The following is a 15,025-nucleotide window of genomic DNA, read 5'->3' on the forward strand; positions in this document are numbered from 1 at the left end:
GCATGGACTCCAGCGCTGTGAGCTTCCCCTCAGCAGTGCCCTGTCTATGCCAGCATGGACTCCAGCGCTGTGAGCTTCCCCTCAGCAGTGCTTTGTCTATGCCAGCATGGACTCCAGCGCTGTGAGCTTCCCCTCAGCAGTGCTTTGTCTATGCCAGCATGGACTCCAGCGCTGTGAGCGTCCCCTCAGCAGTGCTTTGTCTATGCCAGCATGGACTCCAGTGCTGTGAGCTTCCCCTCAGCAGTGCTCTGTCTATGCCAGCATGGACTTCAGTGCTGTGAGCTTCCCCTCAGCAGTGCCCTGTCTATTCCTGTATGGTGCCAGCCATGTGAGCTGCCTCAGAGCAGTGCCTTTGTCAATGATGGCTCAGATCAGGCTCTTGCTAGGTCTATGGGAATCTGTTTGTTGTGGGTCTGGAAGGCCAAATGTTGGTGCTATGTGTCTTGCTCATGACCTGGAATGGATAGGAGGACCTCCAGAGCCAAGGTGTGAGTCTCCACAGCTTGAGCTAAAGAGCTAAACTCCTCCCCTGTGTTGGCCAGGCGGTGGGAGGAAGGCATACCACACTGAGCAGTGGGCTTCAGGCAAGCAATGCTGCTGAGTGGGCCGGGCCCCCTGAGGAACAGCCTGAGGGTGCTGGGGAGCTGAGAGAGCAGGGTGCCACCATCCTACAGCCCCGTACAGAGCAGCTTCCCTCCCCGTTGCAGGGCTGGCAGGCTCAGCCACCCAGCGGGATTCTCTCTCCTCCATCCAGAGAGGCTGGGTCGGGGAGCAGTGAATGGAAGGTAGAGGGGCTGCCAAGCAGGAGCCAGGGCTGGAGGGTCAGAGACACAGAGGGGTTAGTGAGCTGCCTGCTGCAGGAAAGAAGACTGCCTGAGAGGGAGCGGGAGGCAGAGGGTAGCAGGGGAAGGGCAGCAGGGCAAGAGGAGTAGGGGAATGAAGGGAGGGGAAGGAGGGGAGGAAAAGGGGGCTAGAGGAAGATGGGAGGGGAGGGGCGGGGGGCTGGAGGGGGAGGGGAGGGGAGGGGCAGGAGGCTGGAGGGGGAGGGGAGTGGAAGGGAGGAGCAGGAGGGTGTAGAAGGGAGGGGCAGGAGGAGTAGGGGAGGGAAAGGGGGCTGGAGGAAGATGGGAGGGGAGGGGGAGGGAAGGGAAGGGGGCTGGAAGAGTGGGGAGGGGAGGGGCAGGAGAGTGTGGAGGGGCGGGGCAGGGGGCTGGAGAAGTAGGGGAGTGGAAGTCAGTAGGGGAGGGGCAGGAGGGGAAGGGGCTGGAGTGGGAGGGGATGGAAGGAGGACGTGGAGGGGAGGGGCAGAGGGCTGGAGGAGTAGGGGAGGAGAGCAGAGGGGCAGGAATGGAGGGGCAGGGGGCTGGAGAAGTAGGGGAGGGGAGGGGAGGGGAAGGGCAGGAGAGTGTGGAGGGGAGGGGCAGGGGACTGGAGGAGCAGGGGAGTGGAATTGAGTAGGGGAGGGGCTGAAGCGGGAGGGGAGGGCAGGAGGGGTGTGGAGGGGGGTGCTGGAGCGGGGTGGGAGGGAAGGAGGGCGTGGAGGGGAAGGGGGCTGGCCGAGTAGGGGAGGGCAGGAGAGGGGAGGGGAGGGGAGGGGGCTGGAGAAGGAGGGGAGGGGAGGGGCAGAAGAGTGTGGAGGGGCAGGGGGCTGGAGGAGTAGGGGAGTGGAGGGGAAGGGCGGAGGGCTGGAGGAGTAGGGGAGGGGAGCTGAGGGGCAGGAGGGGAGGGCAGGAGGGCGGGGAGGGGAGGGGAGGGGCAGGACAGGGGGCTGGAGAAGTAGGGGAGTGGAGGGAGGCACAGGAGGAGTAGGGGAGGGGAGCTGAGGGGCAGGAGGGGAGGGCAGGAGGGCATGGAGGGGAGGGGAGGGGCAGGGCAGGGCAGGGGGCTGGAGAAGTAGGGGAGTGGAGGGAGGCACAGGAGGAGTAGGGCATGTGCAGTGGAGGGGGGCAGGGGAGGGCAGGGCATGGGGAGCACAGGAGGAGAGAGGCCCCTGGTCACTAAAGCAGGACACATTGTCCAAGGTGTCTCTGTGCCCAGGCAGAGGGCCCTGCCCTGTACCATGCTGCAGGGGCTGGCCTGAGCGTGGGGCCAGGGTAGGGGGTGGGAGATGCAGGCTGCCACTCAGGGCCCTGCCATGGCCTGTGAGGTTTGGGTGACTCGGTGGCAGCCCATGGCCTGGCTGTGCGTCTTCCTACAGGACAGGTGCGCTTGGCGGTGGCCCAGCAGTTCATTAGCTCCTGCCTCTGACCCCACCAGTGCGTTTAACACGAGTGAGCCACTTCCTGCAGGGGGAGACACTAGGGGACCAAGTAGGGGCTCCTTGCTGGGCCCAGAGGCCTCCCCCAGGACCGGTGCAGCCGGGCAGGCTGGTACGTAGGCAGCCAGCGCGTATGAGGGTGGGCAGGTAGGACACGTGTGACCCTGTGGGTATGTGTCCAGGCCAGGAGGCTCTGGGGGTGAATGTCCCTGCACTGGGTGTATGTACGCCCCCGTGTGCGTTAGCCTGGCTTGGGGGTGGAGGGGGACGGATGACTGGCTAGAGCATGGCTCTGTGCTGTGTGTATCTCTCTGTGCTTTGCGTGTGTGCGTTGCTGTATGTCTGTGGGCTATGGCCAGTTGCATGTCTCTGCTGCGTGTGGAGGTAATGCCCCCACATCCTGCGGGGTTCAGTCCCCACCCCAGGGTCCCCAGCCTTTAAGGGGAAGCGTATCCGTTTCCTCGACCACACGGTCTCTTCCCTGCCCTGCAGCTGAGCTCCTCCCCCTCTGCCCAAGCCTGCCACGGAAGCTGAGCTGCCGGTCCCAGAGCCCCGGGAGCGGTGGCTGGACTGAACTGTGTGACTGAGGGCCCCAGCAGTGGCACTGGCCTGTGGGAAGCACCCTCCCTAGCGCCTCCCTTGCTTGGGGGAGGTGGGATCCAGGCCCCTGGCTGCCTGCTGGAGCCTCTCCCCCGGCAGTAGGTGGTAATGTGCCATACCCCACGGTGGGCCCAGCTAAGTGACCCAGGCGAGCAGAGTGCCCCACCTGCTTACATCTCAGCAGGGATGTTTTAAAGGGCAAATGTAGCCCAGACAAGGTGTGACGATGTGACTCAGCAGGGAGGGGGGAGTGTTGACCTGGGAATGTGCCCTGGGGATGGGAGACCTGAGAGCCTGTCACCTGAGCCAGGAGGGGGAGGGGGAGGTAACACCTCTGCCCAGGAATGTGGACGGAGACTGCAGCAGGGAACCTGCTAGGTGGGTTTAGTTTTCAGTTTGGGGCTGGGGAGAGGAACACAGGGAACCCCAGGGCTGGGGTCTAAGCTCCCTGTTTCCCAAGAAGGACGTGATTGAGGGGTCCTGGTTGTACCCACAAGCTCTGTTGTGGACTGTGTTCCTGTTGTCCAATAAACCTCCTGTTTTACTGGCTGGCTGAGAGTCTCAGTGGATCCCAGGAAGAGGGGTGCAGGGCCTGGACTCCCCCACACTCCGTGACACAAGGGTGCTGGATTGGCCCCTGGGTCTGAGCTGGGCAGCTCTGGCCTCACTCCACGGACACGGGACCTAAGCAAGGAGCAGGGTCTCAGCCTCACAGTGTGGTGCGTTGATCCAGGAGGATGGACGCTCCCAGCTCCTCCTCTCCCACTGCCTGGTCTAGGCCTAGGCGCTGGGGTCTCCTCGGCAGAGTGGAGGGAGCAGCTCTGGCTGCCTGGGCCATGCAGCTAGGGGTGGGGAGCAGCCAGTCTGTCCTTCCCAGTCTCTGCAGAGGCATGCTCATCCCATATCCCCTGGATGGGTGGTCCCAGCCTGTGGGGCGCGTCTCACTCTCATGCTGCAGTGCGGAGGGGCATGAGGATTGCTTTCTGGCTCACCGCTCTTATCTCTGCCCTGCGCCCCAGTTCAGGGAGCAGCTGCTTGTCACTGACACCGCTCTTCCCAGATGTGCCACAAGGGGGCGCCACATGATGCCACAATGTCCATGAGGAGAAGCAGAGGCCATTCTTCTAGGTCCGGATCTCGCCGTGAGACAAGACAGTTTGTGAGTTTGGGATGGCACCGGGGGTGCGGTGGGGGTAACGTCTCTGCCCCGCTGGGCTGGTGCCATCACTACAGCCCTGATCCTGAGCCCACTGATGCCCGTGGCCAAGCTCCCACGGGCTTGAATGGTGCAGAATCAGGGCCCAGTGAGGATCACCCCCAAGGGCAGGTCTTGGGTTTGAGCCCATCTCTCTTTAGCCCCCAGCAAGAGGGTCACTCGGCCCAAGGTCACACAGGGGGAAAGAGCCAACTGTGTGCAAATTCCCTCCTGAGCAGGGCAGCGTGGACCCCTCTCTCTGACCCTTTCCCCTCTTAAACAGAGGCAGAAAAGCCCCACTGAACCATGGCTGAGATCAGGGCCCCGTTATGCCGGGTGCTGCAGAGACACAACCAGAGACAGCTCCTGCCCCAACTGAGATCAGGGCCCCGTTATGCTGGGTGCTGCACGGACACAGCCAGAGACAGTCCTTGTCCCACCTGAGATCAGGGCCCCATTGTGCTGGGTGCTGTATATACCCCCCTGTCCCGGCTCAAAACTGTTGACAGTCTAACTAGTCCCAACAGACAAAGGAAGGATCACTACCCCGCACCCCGTTTTGCAGATGTTTAACTGAGGCCCGTAGAGACTGAGTGAGTTACCCAGGTCTCTGGCAGAGCTAGGAACTGAATGCAGAGCTCTGGAGACCCAGGCCAGCGCCTCACTCACAAGCCTACCTTTCTCTGGTTACGCTGCCTTCCCTTCTGCAATGGACTATTCAGAGCCTCGCTCCTCTAGCCCACTCGTGTCCAAGCTATATCATTTAGGCCCCATTTCTCACAAATGGTCACTGATTTTTAGATGCCTCCAGGTTTCTAACTGGGCACTCAAAATCAGGGGCCAGCATAGAGAAATGTTGGCCTGAGCTCCCTTAGGGCCTGATCCAAACTCCATTGAGTCTCTGAGTGACTTCAGTGGCTTTTGGATCAGGCCCTGTTCTCGCCCTGCACCACAATCCCCATTGCTCCTCTCTGCTCAGCACTGCCTCGGGACGGAGGTTCCCTGAGCAGCACCCAGCGTTTTAGCTGTTGTCTCCCCACAGCTGGCTCAGTGACGTGAATGCCCTGAAATCTACTTGGCATTGCAAGCTCCTAAAGCAGGTGTCCTGTCTCACCCCCCATCCCCAGCCACTCCCCAGGCTCCCCACCAATGTTCCCTCTAATTTTTTCCATCCATGTGCGGAATGCATTTTGTTATGTGCACCATAGCGAGGTAATGTGCAGATGTGCGCCACCAGTAGAAACAAAAAACCTAGCTATAATACATATATTTTAAAAGTTACCATAGGGATAATTACTCTAGCCAGGACAGGTCAGGCATTTTAGAACTTAGTACTCAAAGAATTAAATTTAAGCATAAAAGAGAAATAAAATTATGAAATGCACAGACCAGTCAAAACACTAAAACAACACACTTTGAAAGTGTTTCAGAGTAGCAGCCGTGTTAGTCTGTATCCGCAAAAAGAAAAGGAGGACTTGTGGCACCTTAGAGACTAACTAATTTATTTGAGCATAAGCTTTCGTGTAGCTCACAAAAGCTTATGCTCAGATAAATTTGTTAGTCTCTAAGGTGTCTCAAGTACGCTTTGAAAGAAGTATCAAGTTACAACAACAATAATACAAGTATGTGTTGGGAGGTGGGTGTGAAAACTGTGTGTGTGTGTGTGTGTGTGTGTGTGTGTGTGTGTGTGTGTGAGTGTGAGTGCTTTGTTCCAGGTGAGCCTTGAGTGGGCCTGACTGTTATAAAAAGCCAGTCAGCTGCGAACCAGCTGAGCGGCGAACAGAGGGAGCTTGCCTGGGAGTTCGCCCAGGGAGAGCCACTGAGGCTTACATCTTGCCGGCTTCTCTGAGTAGTTTCTACAACTCCTGAGGAAGCTCGTAGAAGGAAGGTAATTTGGATGGGGAGTGTTCAGCTGTTGTGACCTGCACTGGATGTGCCATGTTTGTCTTTCTTCCACAGGACAGAAGCGACTTTGTCTGTACAAAGTGCAAGCTGGTCTCCATATTGGAAGAGAAGGTTCAAGGTCTGGAGAAACAAGTATCGACCCTGTGTTGCATAAGAGAAACTGAAGATTTCCTGGACAGACGTCAGGTTATGCTTCTACGGGCACAATGTTCGGAAGATTCAGAGCAGGCTGTGCAGTGGGGACAGGAGGACGGTGAAGAAATTTGGCAGCATGTGATCCCCAGAAGAAGAAAGGGGAGCGTCCATGTACCAGCAACGCAGATACAGGTAAGCAACCGTTTTCGTGTTCTCTCCACAGGTACTAATGCAGAGAGTGGACTAGATGATACATCTGAGGGAAGGAAACAGAAGGAGACTCCGCCGATTGGAAGGCATGAGATTCACTGTCCTCGGGAAGGGGGTTCCACGACCACCGCTCCCAAGAGAAGGACGCGGGTGGTGGTGGTTGGGGACTCTCTCCTCAGGGGGACTGAGTCATCTATCTGCTGCCCCGACCGAGAAAACCGAGAAGTCTGCTGCTTGCCAGGAGCTAGGATTCACGATGTGACGGAGAGACTGCCGAGACTCATCAAGCCCTCAGATCACTACTCCTTCCTGCTTCTCCACGTGGGCACCAATGATACTGCCAAGAATGACCTTGAGCGGATCACTGCGGACTACGTGGCACTCGGAAGAAGGATAAAGGAGTTTGAGGCGCAAGTGGTGTTTTCGTCCATCCTCCCCGTAGAAGGAAAAGGTCTGGGTAGAGACCGTCGAATCGTGGAAGTCAATGACTGGCTACGCAGGTGGTGTCGGAGAGAAGGCTTGGATTTTTTGACCATGGGATGGTGTTCCAAGAAGAAGGCGTGCTAGGCAGAGACGGGCTCCACCTAACGAAGAGAGGGAAGAGCATCTTCGCAAGCAGGCTGGCTAACCTAGTGAGGAGGGCTTTAAACTAGGTTCACCGGGGGAAGGAGACCAAAGCCCTGAGGTAAGTGGGGACATGGGATACCGGGAGGAAGCACGAGCAGGAGAACGTGAAAGGGGAGGGCTCCTGCCTCATACTAAGAAAGCAGGATGGTCAGCGAGTTATCTCAAGTGCCTATACGCAAATGCAAGAAGCCTTGGAAGCAAGCAGGGAGAACTGGAAGTCCTGGCACAGTCAAGGAATTACGATGTGACTGGAATAACTGAGACTTGGTGGGATAACTCACATGACTGGAGTATTGTCATGGATGGATATAAACTGTTCAGGAAGGACAGGCAGGGCAGAAAAGGTGGGGGAGTTACATTGTATGTAAGAGAGCAGTATGACTGCTCAGAGCTCCGCTATGAAACTGCAGAAAAACCTGAGTGTCTCTGGATTAAGTTTAGAAGCGTGAGCAACAAGGGTGATGTCGTGGTGGGAGTCTGTATAGACCACCGGATCAGGGGGATGAGGTGGACAAGGCTTTCTCCCGGCAACTCACGGAAGTTACTAGATCGCAGGCCCTGGTTCTCATGAGAGACTTCAATCACCCTGATATCTGCTGGGAGAGCAATACAGCGGTGCACAGACAATTCAGGAAGTTTTTGGAAAGGGTAGGGGACAATTTCCTGGTGCAAGTGCTGGAGGAACCAACTAGGGGCAGAGCTCTTCTTGACCTGTTGCTTACAAACCGGGAAGAATTAGTAGGGGAAGCAAAAGTGGATGGGAACCCGGGAGGCAGTGACCATGAGATGGTCGAGTTCAGGATCCTGACGTGGAAGAAAGGAGAGCAGCAGAATACGGACCCTGGACTTTAGAAAAGCAGACTTTGACAACCTCAGGGAACTGATGGGCAGGATCCCCTGGGAGAATAACATGAGGGGAAAGGAGTCCAGGAGAGCTGGCTGTATTTTCAAGAATCCTTATTGAGGTTACAGGGACAAACCATCCCCATGTGTAGAAAGAATAGTAAATATGGCAGGCGACCAGCTTGGCTTCACAGTGAAATCCTTGCTGATCTTAAACACAAAAAAGAAGCTTATAAGAAGTGGAAGATTAGACAAATGACCAGGGAAGAGTATAAAAATATTGCTCGGGCATGCAGGAGTGAAGTCAGGAAGGCCAAATCACACCTGGAGTTGCAGCTAGCAAGAGATGTTAAGAGTAACAAGAAGGGTTTCTTCAGGTATGTTAGCAACAAGAAGAAAGTCAAGGAAAGTGTGGGCCCCTTACTGAATGAGGGAGGCAACCTAGTGACAGAGGATGTGGAAAAAGCTAATGTACTCAATGCTTTTTTTGCCTCTGTCTTCACGAACAAGGTCCCAGACTACTGCACTGGGCAGCACAGCATGGGGAGGAGGTGACCAGCCCTCTGTGGAGAAAGAAGTGGTTTGGGACTATTTAGAAAAGCTGGACGAGCACAAGTCCATGGGGCCGAATGCACTGCATCTGAGAGCGCTAAAGGAGTTGGCGGATGTGATTGCAGAGCCATTGCCCATTATCTTTGAAAACTCATGGCGGATTGGGGGAGGTCCCGGATGACTGGAAAAAGGCTCATGTAGTGCCCATCTTTAAAAAAGGGAAGAAGGAGGATCCTGGGAACTACAGGCCAGTCAGCCTCACCTCAGTCCCTGGAAAAACCATGGAGCAGGTCCTCAAGGAATCAATTCTGAAGCACTCAGAGGAGAGGAAAGTGATCAGGAACAGTCAGCATGGATTCACCAAGGGCAAGTCATGCCTGACTAATCTAATTGCCTTCTATGACAAGATAACTGGCTCTGTGGATGAGGGGAAAGCGGTGGACGTGTTGTTCCTTGACTTTAGCAAAGCTTTTGACACGGTCTCCCATGGTATTCTTGCCAGCAAGTTAAAGAAGTATGGGCTGGATGAATGGACTATAAGGTGGATAGAAAGTTGGCTAGATTGTCGGGCTCAACGGGTAGTGATCAATGGTTCCATGTCTAGTTGGCAGCTGGTATCAAGTGGAATGCCCCAAGGGTTGGTCCTCGGGCCGGTTTTGTTCAGTATCTTCATAAATGATCTGGACGATGGTGTGGATTGCACCCTCAGGACGTTTGCAGATGACACTAAACTGGGAGGAGAGGTAGATACGCTGGAGGGTAGGGATAGGATCCAGAGGGCCCTAGACAAATTAGAGGATTGGGCCAAAAGAAATCTGATGAGGTTCAACAAGGACAAGTGCAGAGTCCTACACTTAGGATGGAAGAATCCCATGCACCGCTACAGACTAGGGACCGAATGGCTAGGCAGCAGTTCTGCAGAAAAGGACCTAGGGGTGACAGTGGACGAGAAGCTGGATATGAGTCAACAGTGTGCCCTTGTTGCCAAGAAGGCCAATGGCATTTTGGGCTGTATAAGTAGGGGCATTGCCAGCAGATCGAGGGACGTGATCGTTCCCCTTTATTAGACATTGGTGAGGCCTCATCTGGAGTACTGTGTCCAGTTTTGGGCCCCACACTACAAGAAGGATGTGGAAAAGAGTCCAGCGGAGGGCAACAAAAATGATTAGGGGACTGGAACACGACTTATGAGGAGAGGCTGAGGGAACTGGGATTGTTTAGTCTGCGGAAGAGAAGAATGAGGGGGGATTTGATAGCTGCTTTCAACTACCTGAAAGGGGGTTCCAAAGAGGATGGATCTAGACTGTTCTCAGTGGTAGAGATGACAGAACAAGGAGTAATGGTCTCAAGTTGCAGTGGGGGAGGTTTAGGTTGGATATTAGGAAAAACTTTTTCACTAGGAGGGTGGTGAAACACTGGAATGGGTTACCTAGGGAGGTGGTGGAATCTCCTTCCTTAGAAGTTTTTAAGGTCAGGCTTGACAAAGCCCTGGCTGGGATGATTTAGTTGGGGATTGGTCCTGCTTTGAGCAGGGGGTTGGACTAGATGACCTCCTGAGGTCCCTTCCAACCCTGATATTCTATGATTCTATGAGAGAGAGAGAGAGAGAGAGAGACACAGTGTGTATTTGTGACAGAGACTCTGCGTGTGTGTGTGTGCGTGTGTGAGACAGAGAAACACACAGTGTGTGTGACAAAGAGAGATACACGCTGCCCCTTTACGTCCGCTGCCCTTTAAGTAGATCAGCACTCAACAGCCTGAAGCCTGCGTGTTCAGACACAGCAACAGCTGCCAGCAAGCTCCCTCTGGAGCCCCGTCGTGTCCCACCCGCTCTGTGGAGACGGGGTACAGTGGTGGGGGGAGGGTGACACCCTGATATCAGCGCCCCCTTTCCTCGCCCCACTCTGCACAGCAATCAAGAGGCTCCTGGGAGCAGCTGTTTAGGGGCTCCAAGGCAGAGGGCAGGAGCAGTGAGGCAGTGAGGGGAGGGACACCTGAAGTGCGCTGCACTTGATAGCCTGCTGGGTGATCACCGGGCTGTGCAGCTTAGAGGGAACTTCCCCACTGAAAATCCCTGCTCCAGATTCTTCCCCCCACAAACGGTTGGTCTCTTCCCAAGAGGCATTATTTTGTGCCCGCATGTCTAAGGTCAGCCCCTTTGTCTCACTTCTCTGTCCGCATGGGTTGCTTGCGACTCCTCCAATCTCAAGGTTGCAAACTTTAGCGAGTTTCTTGGCATATTTCTCAAAGCCCCAGTTCCTGGAATTAGGGGCTTCTATGAGACTCTCATCTTTCATTTAAAAAACAAAGCAAGTTTCCCGCCCTCCTGGCGGCACAGAAAAGATTGAAAACGTGACCCCTGAATACTCCAAAGCCAGACAAGAAATGAAAAGAACTCTAAATACAGTATTTTTGAAATCTTGTGATTTCTTTAGCGAATCTCATGATCTGGGGGGATGATCTTTGAATGCATAGGCTCAGTCTCATGATTTTTGAATGCATGGGAAGGGCAATCCTGACACTGAGTGTTCTCAGCATGTCATTAGCTCCATCAATAGCGTCTGCAAATAAAACCGCTCCCTAAAGCAACTGCTGCCCCAATAAATAGATATATCATCCTCCATCCAGAGTGGTGCCTCCCTCTCTTGGCTGGGCACCATCTGCCCTTCCTGCCTGCTCTAGTGCAGTGCTCCCCCTGGCCCCCCTGAGATGCTTGGGAACTCTGGGCTTGGTGGCTCTCTCTTTCCCGTCCTGCCTCCTTAAGGATTCAGCACAGCGCTCTGGCAGAGGTTTTCTTACTCATTTCATCTGTGCTGGGCAGGTGCCAGAACACACTCAGCCGCTTTAGCTGCATCCCGGCCTCCCGTCAGCAAAGAGCAGAGTGAGAGCTTCACAGTTACTGATCCAACACACTGCCCAACTCTGTGACAAGGGGGTGCCCCTGGCCCCATTTGGGGTTTGCTCAGCCCTCGTAAAGGAACAGAGAGCTATCCACGAGAGGAATGAGCTTGGCCAACCCTGTTGCAGGCGCCCCTGCCATCACTGGGCGTGTGGCTGGGCAGAGGTGCCCAGTGACAGGCTCCGTGCTGCCTGCTCCCTGAATGCAGGGCTTGTCAGGGCTGACTCCAGGGAAATGGATACACAGGGTTTGGGGAACAAAGGCTGGCCTGAACCCCCACTTAGCTGTGGCCCAGCAGCAGCCCAGAAGGGAATGGCAGCTTGGCACATCCCAATGGAGGTCCCCCAACCAAGTGTGAGCCTGGAACGACCTACCCGTCACCCCCAAAGGAACTGGGAGCCTAGTACTTCTCAGCAATGACCCTTGGATGAAGCATGAGCTGAGAACAATCTGCCCATCACCCACCAAAAAATACGAGTCTAAACTATTTCCATGATCCCGGAATGAAGCAGGAATCTGGAACAACCTGCTCTTTGCCCCCAAAGAGAGTACAAGTCTAGAACACTTTGAGAACAGCTCAGAACAAAGCAGGAGCCTAGAACAACCTGCCTATCACCCCTGCAGGGTTTGGTAGCCTTCAATGTCTTGGCAACAGCCCCTGAGACATGGACTTAGAACAACCTGGCAACAACAAACCCTGAGCCTTAAAGTTCCCAGAGCGCTCTTTGCAGTGTCACCCACTGAGCCCTGCAGCCAAGGGCACACTGGACCCACAGTGATTGGTTTTGAGTGGAGATGTAGCTAGGCTGCAGAAATGAGGTAGCAGTGCTGGCTGTGCGGGAGCTCCCAGCTACTCCAGTCCCAGCTTCTCCCAGCAGGGGGCACTATAGGGAGTGGAGCAGGAGCACTGGGCATGGGGCAGTTCAGACAGGATCGGGGTATCTCCAAGTGAGAGGCACAGAGGTTCTGGTCTGCACTCACCATTAGCATCTCACTGGTCAGGGAGTTCACCAGGTCCGAGACGGACGAGCGAGGCTCCGTTTTGCGGTCAGACTCGTCATGCTGGGTCTGCCCGGGCATAGGGGCTGTGTTCACCATCTTGCCTCCAGACGGCAACCTTGGGAGAGAGGAGCAGTATGTAAGAGAAGGGGGCAGGGTGCCATGTCCGAGCCGTGGGTCAGGCCGTGCCAATGCAGCCCCAGCTGCTCTCCATCACAGCTGTATCCTAATGCCAAGATCCCCTGACACATCCCTGTGTATCCCTCACACCCCTCGGTGATTCCTCACCCACCTGGCCGTAAGAGAGTTCACTTCAGACCTCCCACCCATTGGACTCATAACCATGGATCCAGGCATGCCCCTCACATGGGCACCCGTCCATCTCGTTCACTATTGCCCTCAGCCTGGTGCTGATCCCCTTTGTCCTGGCCTCCATCTTGCTCTGGCCCTATAGATGGAGGCCCTCATGTCTCCCCAGCCTCCAGTAATTCCCACCCCTTCAGTGGGGGCCTGGGCATCACCCACTGGCACTGCAGGCTCTCCTGTCTTGTACTGGGAGAGATGGGGGAGGGAGGCAGAGCCTGAGCTATTGCTTCTGCTTCTTTCCACTGACACCCTCCCCTGCCTCTCAGGCCCATTAACCTCTGTGAACACACACGCTCCCTCTCATAGAGAGGCAGCTGCCTTTGTTTGCTTTCTCCTGACAGATGAGTTGTCTGCCAGCCCCGACACATGCACAGCACCTGGGGGAACCCGAGTGCCAGGTGCTACAGGACGTCAGCTCTGCAGGCCAAGTGCGATGGGACAAACTCCCCCAGGGGTTTGTGCGATGGGACAAACTCCCCCAGCAACATGGCAACCGTGCTGCAGCTGTGACTCCATGGCAGCCCAGTCATGGCAGCCCCGCTATGACCTGTAACCCACCAGACAAATCCTGACAGCCCCGCTAAGGCCTGTAACCCAGCAGCCAGGCCATGGCAGCCCCATGCCCCCCATGTGACATCCCATTGCAGTTCCTGGTGTGTTGGCGGCTCTCATTTACAGTGCTGGGGGAAGCTGCCTGGCTATGCCTCCTTTGCTCAGCACCCTGCCATGGGAGTTTAGCAGCATGGCCAGGACTCACCACCCCACTAGGAGAGTGACTGAAGCGTCTCCCACATCAGACAGGCCTTGCTCAGTGCAGGTCAGCAGGGCCTCGCCCTCTTGTCCATGCCTCCCCTGCCCATGCCTGGGAAAGGTCTGATCTCAGTAGGTGCTGACTGCAGGAACCTCTCTGTAAAGATGCTAGATTGCCAATATCTCCCCCACGTTTCCCCTCCTGCTGGCCGCCCCCATTCCCAGCTCTCCCTCTTTCTGCCCCTGAAGCTGGACAAAGCACACAAATTGGAGGCTTGTTCCTCCTTCCCAGGAGATGTGGGTTCACTGGCCTTTCTTGTCCCTATTTGTGAGCTGGGTAGAACCATATAGCACAGGGAGCAGGGCTGGGTCAGCCCGGACATCTTCCCCAGACATCCAGGAAGCCAGATCCACCCCTGATACCCTAGCAGGGATGAACCTATCCTGTTAAGACACTAAGGAGAGGCCTTCACTGGTTCCCCCATTGTTCTGACCACAGTGATGATGCCGTCTCTCTGGCCCAGGACATCCAGGCCCCCCATGGCTTGGTGTTCATTCACATACACACATGGGAGGTCCCGGCTATGCTCGTCCTGGTCTAGCAATTCAATGGCCTCTCTGTGACAGCAGCTGGGTCGATAGGTGCACTGAACAGCAGTGCTGGGGGGTTTGATGGCAGCAGCCCCAGCATAGATGCTGCAAGAGGAGATGATGCACGTACGATTGGGAGGAAGGAGAGATCCAAGGTATGAGGGCGCAGGGGCAGAACACTGGAAAAGGCACAGAGGAGAGACACCGGCATACAGAGAGACACACACAGGCAATGGGAGACATGTAGAGACACCAACATGCAGGGAAATACACACAGAGACACGTGGGATACACACATACACACAGACCCACATGCAGAGACACAAAACAAAAGCAAACAAAACCTTCAAAGAAACACACAGAATCAGACACAGATACCTACTGACACACTCACAGACAGTGCAGCACACACCTAAATCTTCTAGACAGTGGCATCCACACACAGTCTCTCTCACATACCTAGATCCAGGCACACTGATAAGCTCACAGATAGATACACAGATCTAGACAAAGTGACATAGACAGTGACACACACACATAGATCTAGATGCACTGACACACTGAGTGACACACACGAAGATCCAGCTGCACCAATACACTCGTAGACAGCGTAAGACAGGCAGATCTAGATACAGTGATCCACTCATAGGCAGAGTGACACACACGGAGATCCAGACAGGCCAATACACTCACAGACAGAGTGACACACACACAGATAAAGAAAGAGACTGAAATAGCTGGAGAGGTAAAGTCAGGTTAAAAACAAAGAGAGAGCGAAAGTGTGTGATTGATAGCTGGAGGTGTGAACAATTCAGAGGTATTTTGTCAACCCCAGTGCATCGACGCAGCTGCAAAGCTATCTGGGAAACGGTTAGCACCGGTGGAGCTCACAGGACAGCAAGAGAGAGAGCGAGAGAGAGACAAAGGAAGAGCAGCATCTTCCACCACAGGGCTTGGCCTGCCTCCTGAGGGAAGGGAAAATGGGAAGAAAGCGTGAGGGGAGAGAAGGAGACACACAGAGAGATTAGTAAACAAAAAGCAACCACCACACCGACAGGACTAGGCACTGGACTGGCGCCACCAGGGCTGACAGGGG

At 55.3% G+C, this 15,025-nt stretch overlaps 1 protein-coding gene across 1 annotated transcript in view; it reads right to left on the reverse strand.

Annotated features, from left to right (window-relative positions):
• SYT7 (synaptotagmin 7) overlaps positions 1 to 15,025 on the reverse strand; it is a 90,262-nt gene that overhangs the window by 28,199 nt on the left and 47,038 nt on the right. Inside the window, exon 8 of the mRNA XM_077819929.1 lies at positions 12,205 to 12,340. Coding sequence (XP_077676055.1) covers positions 12,205 to 12,340 — 136 coding nt within the window. The remainder of the gene's footprint in view (positions 1 to 12,204; positions 12,341 to 15,025) is intronic.

Source organism: Eretmochelys imbricata, chromosome 6 (genome assembly GCF_965152235.1).
Source record: "Eretmochelys imbricata isolate rEreImb1 chromosome 6, rEreImb1.hap1, whole genome shotgun sequence".
Taxonomy (NCBI): Eukaryota; Metazoa; Chordata; order Testudines; family Cheloniidae; genus Eretmochelys; species Eretmochelys imbricata.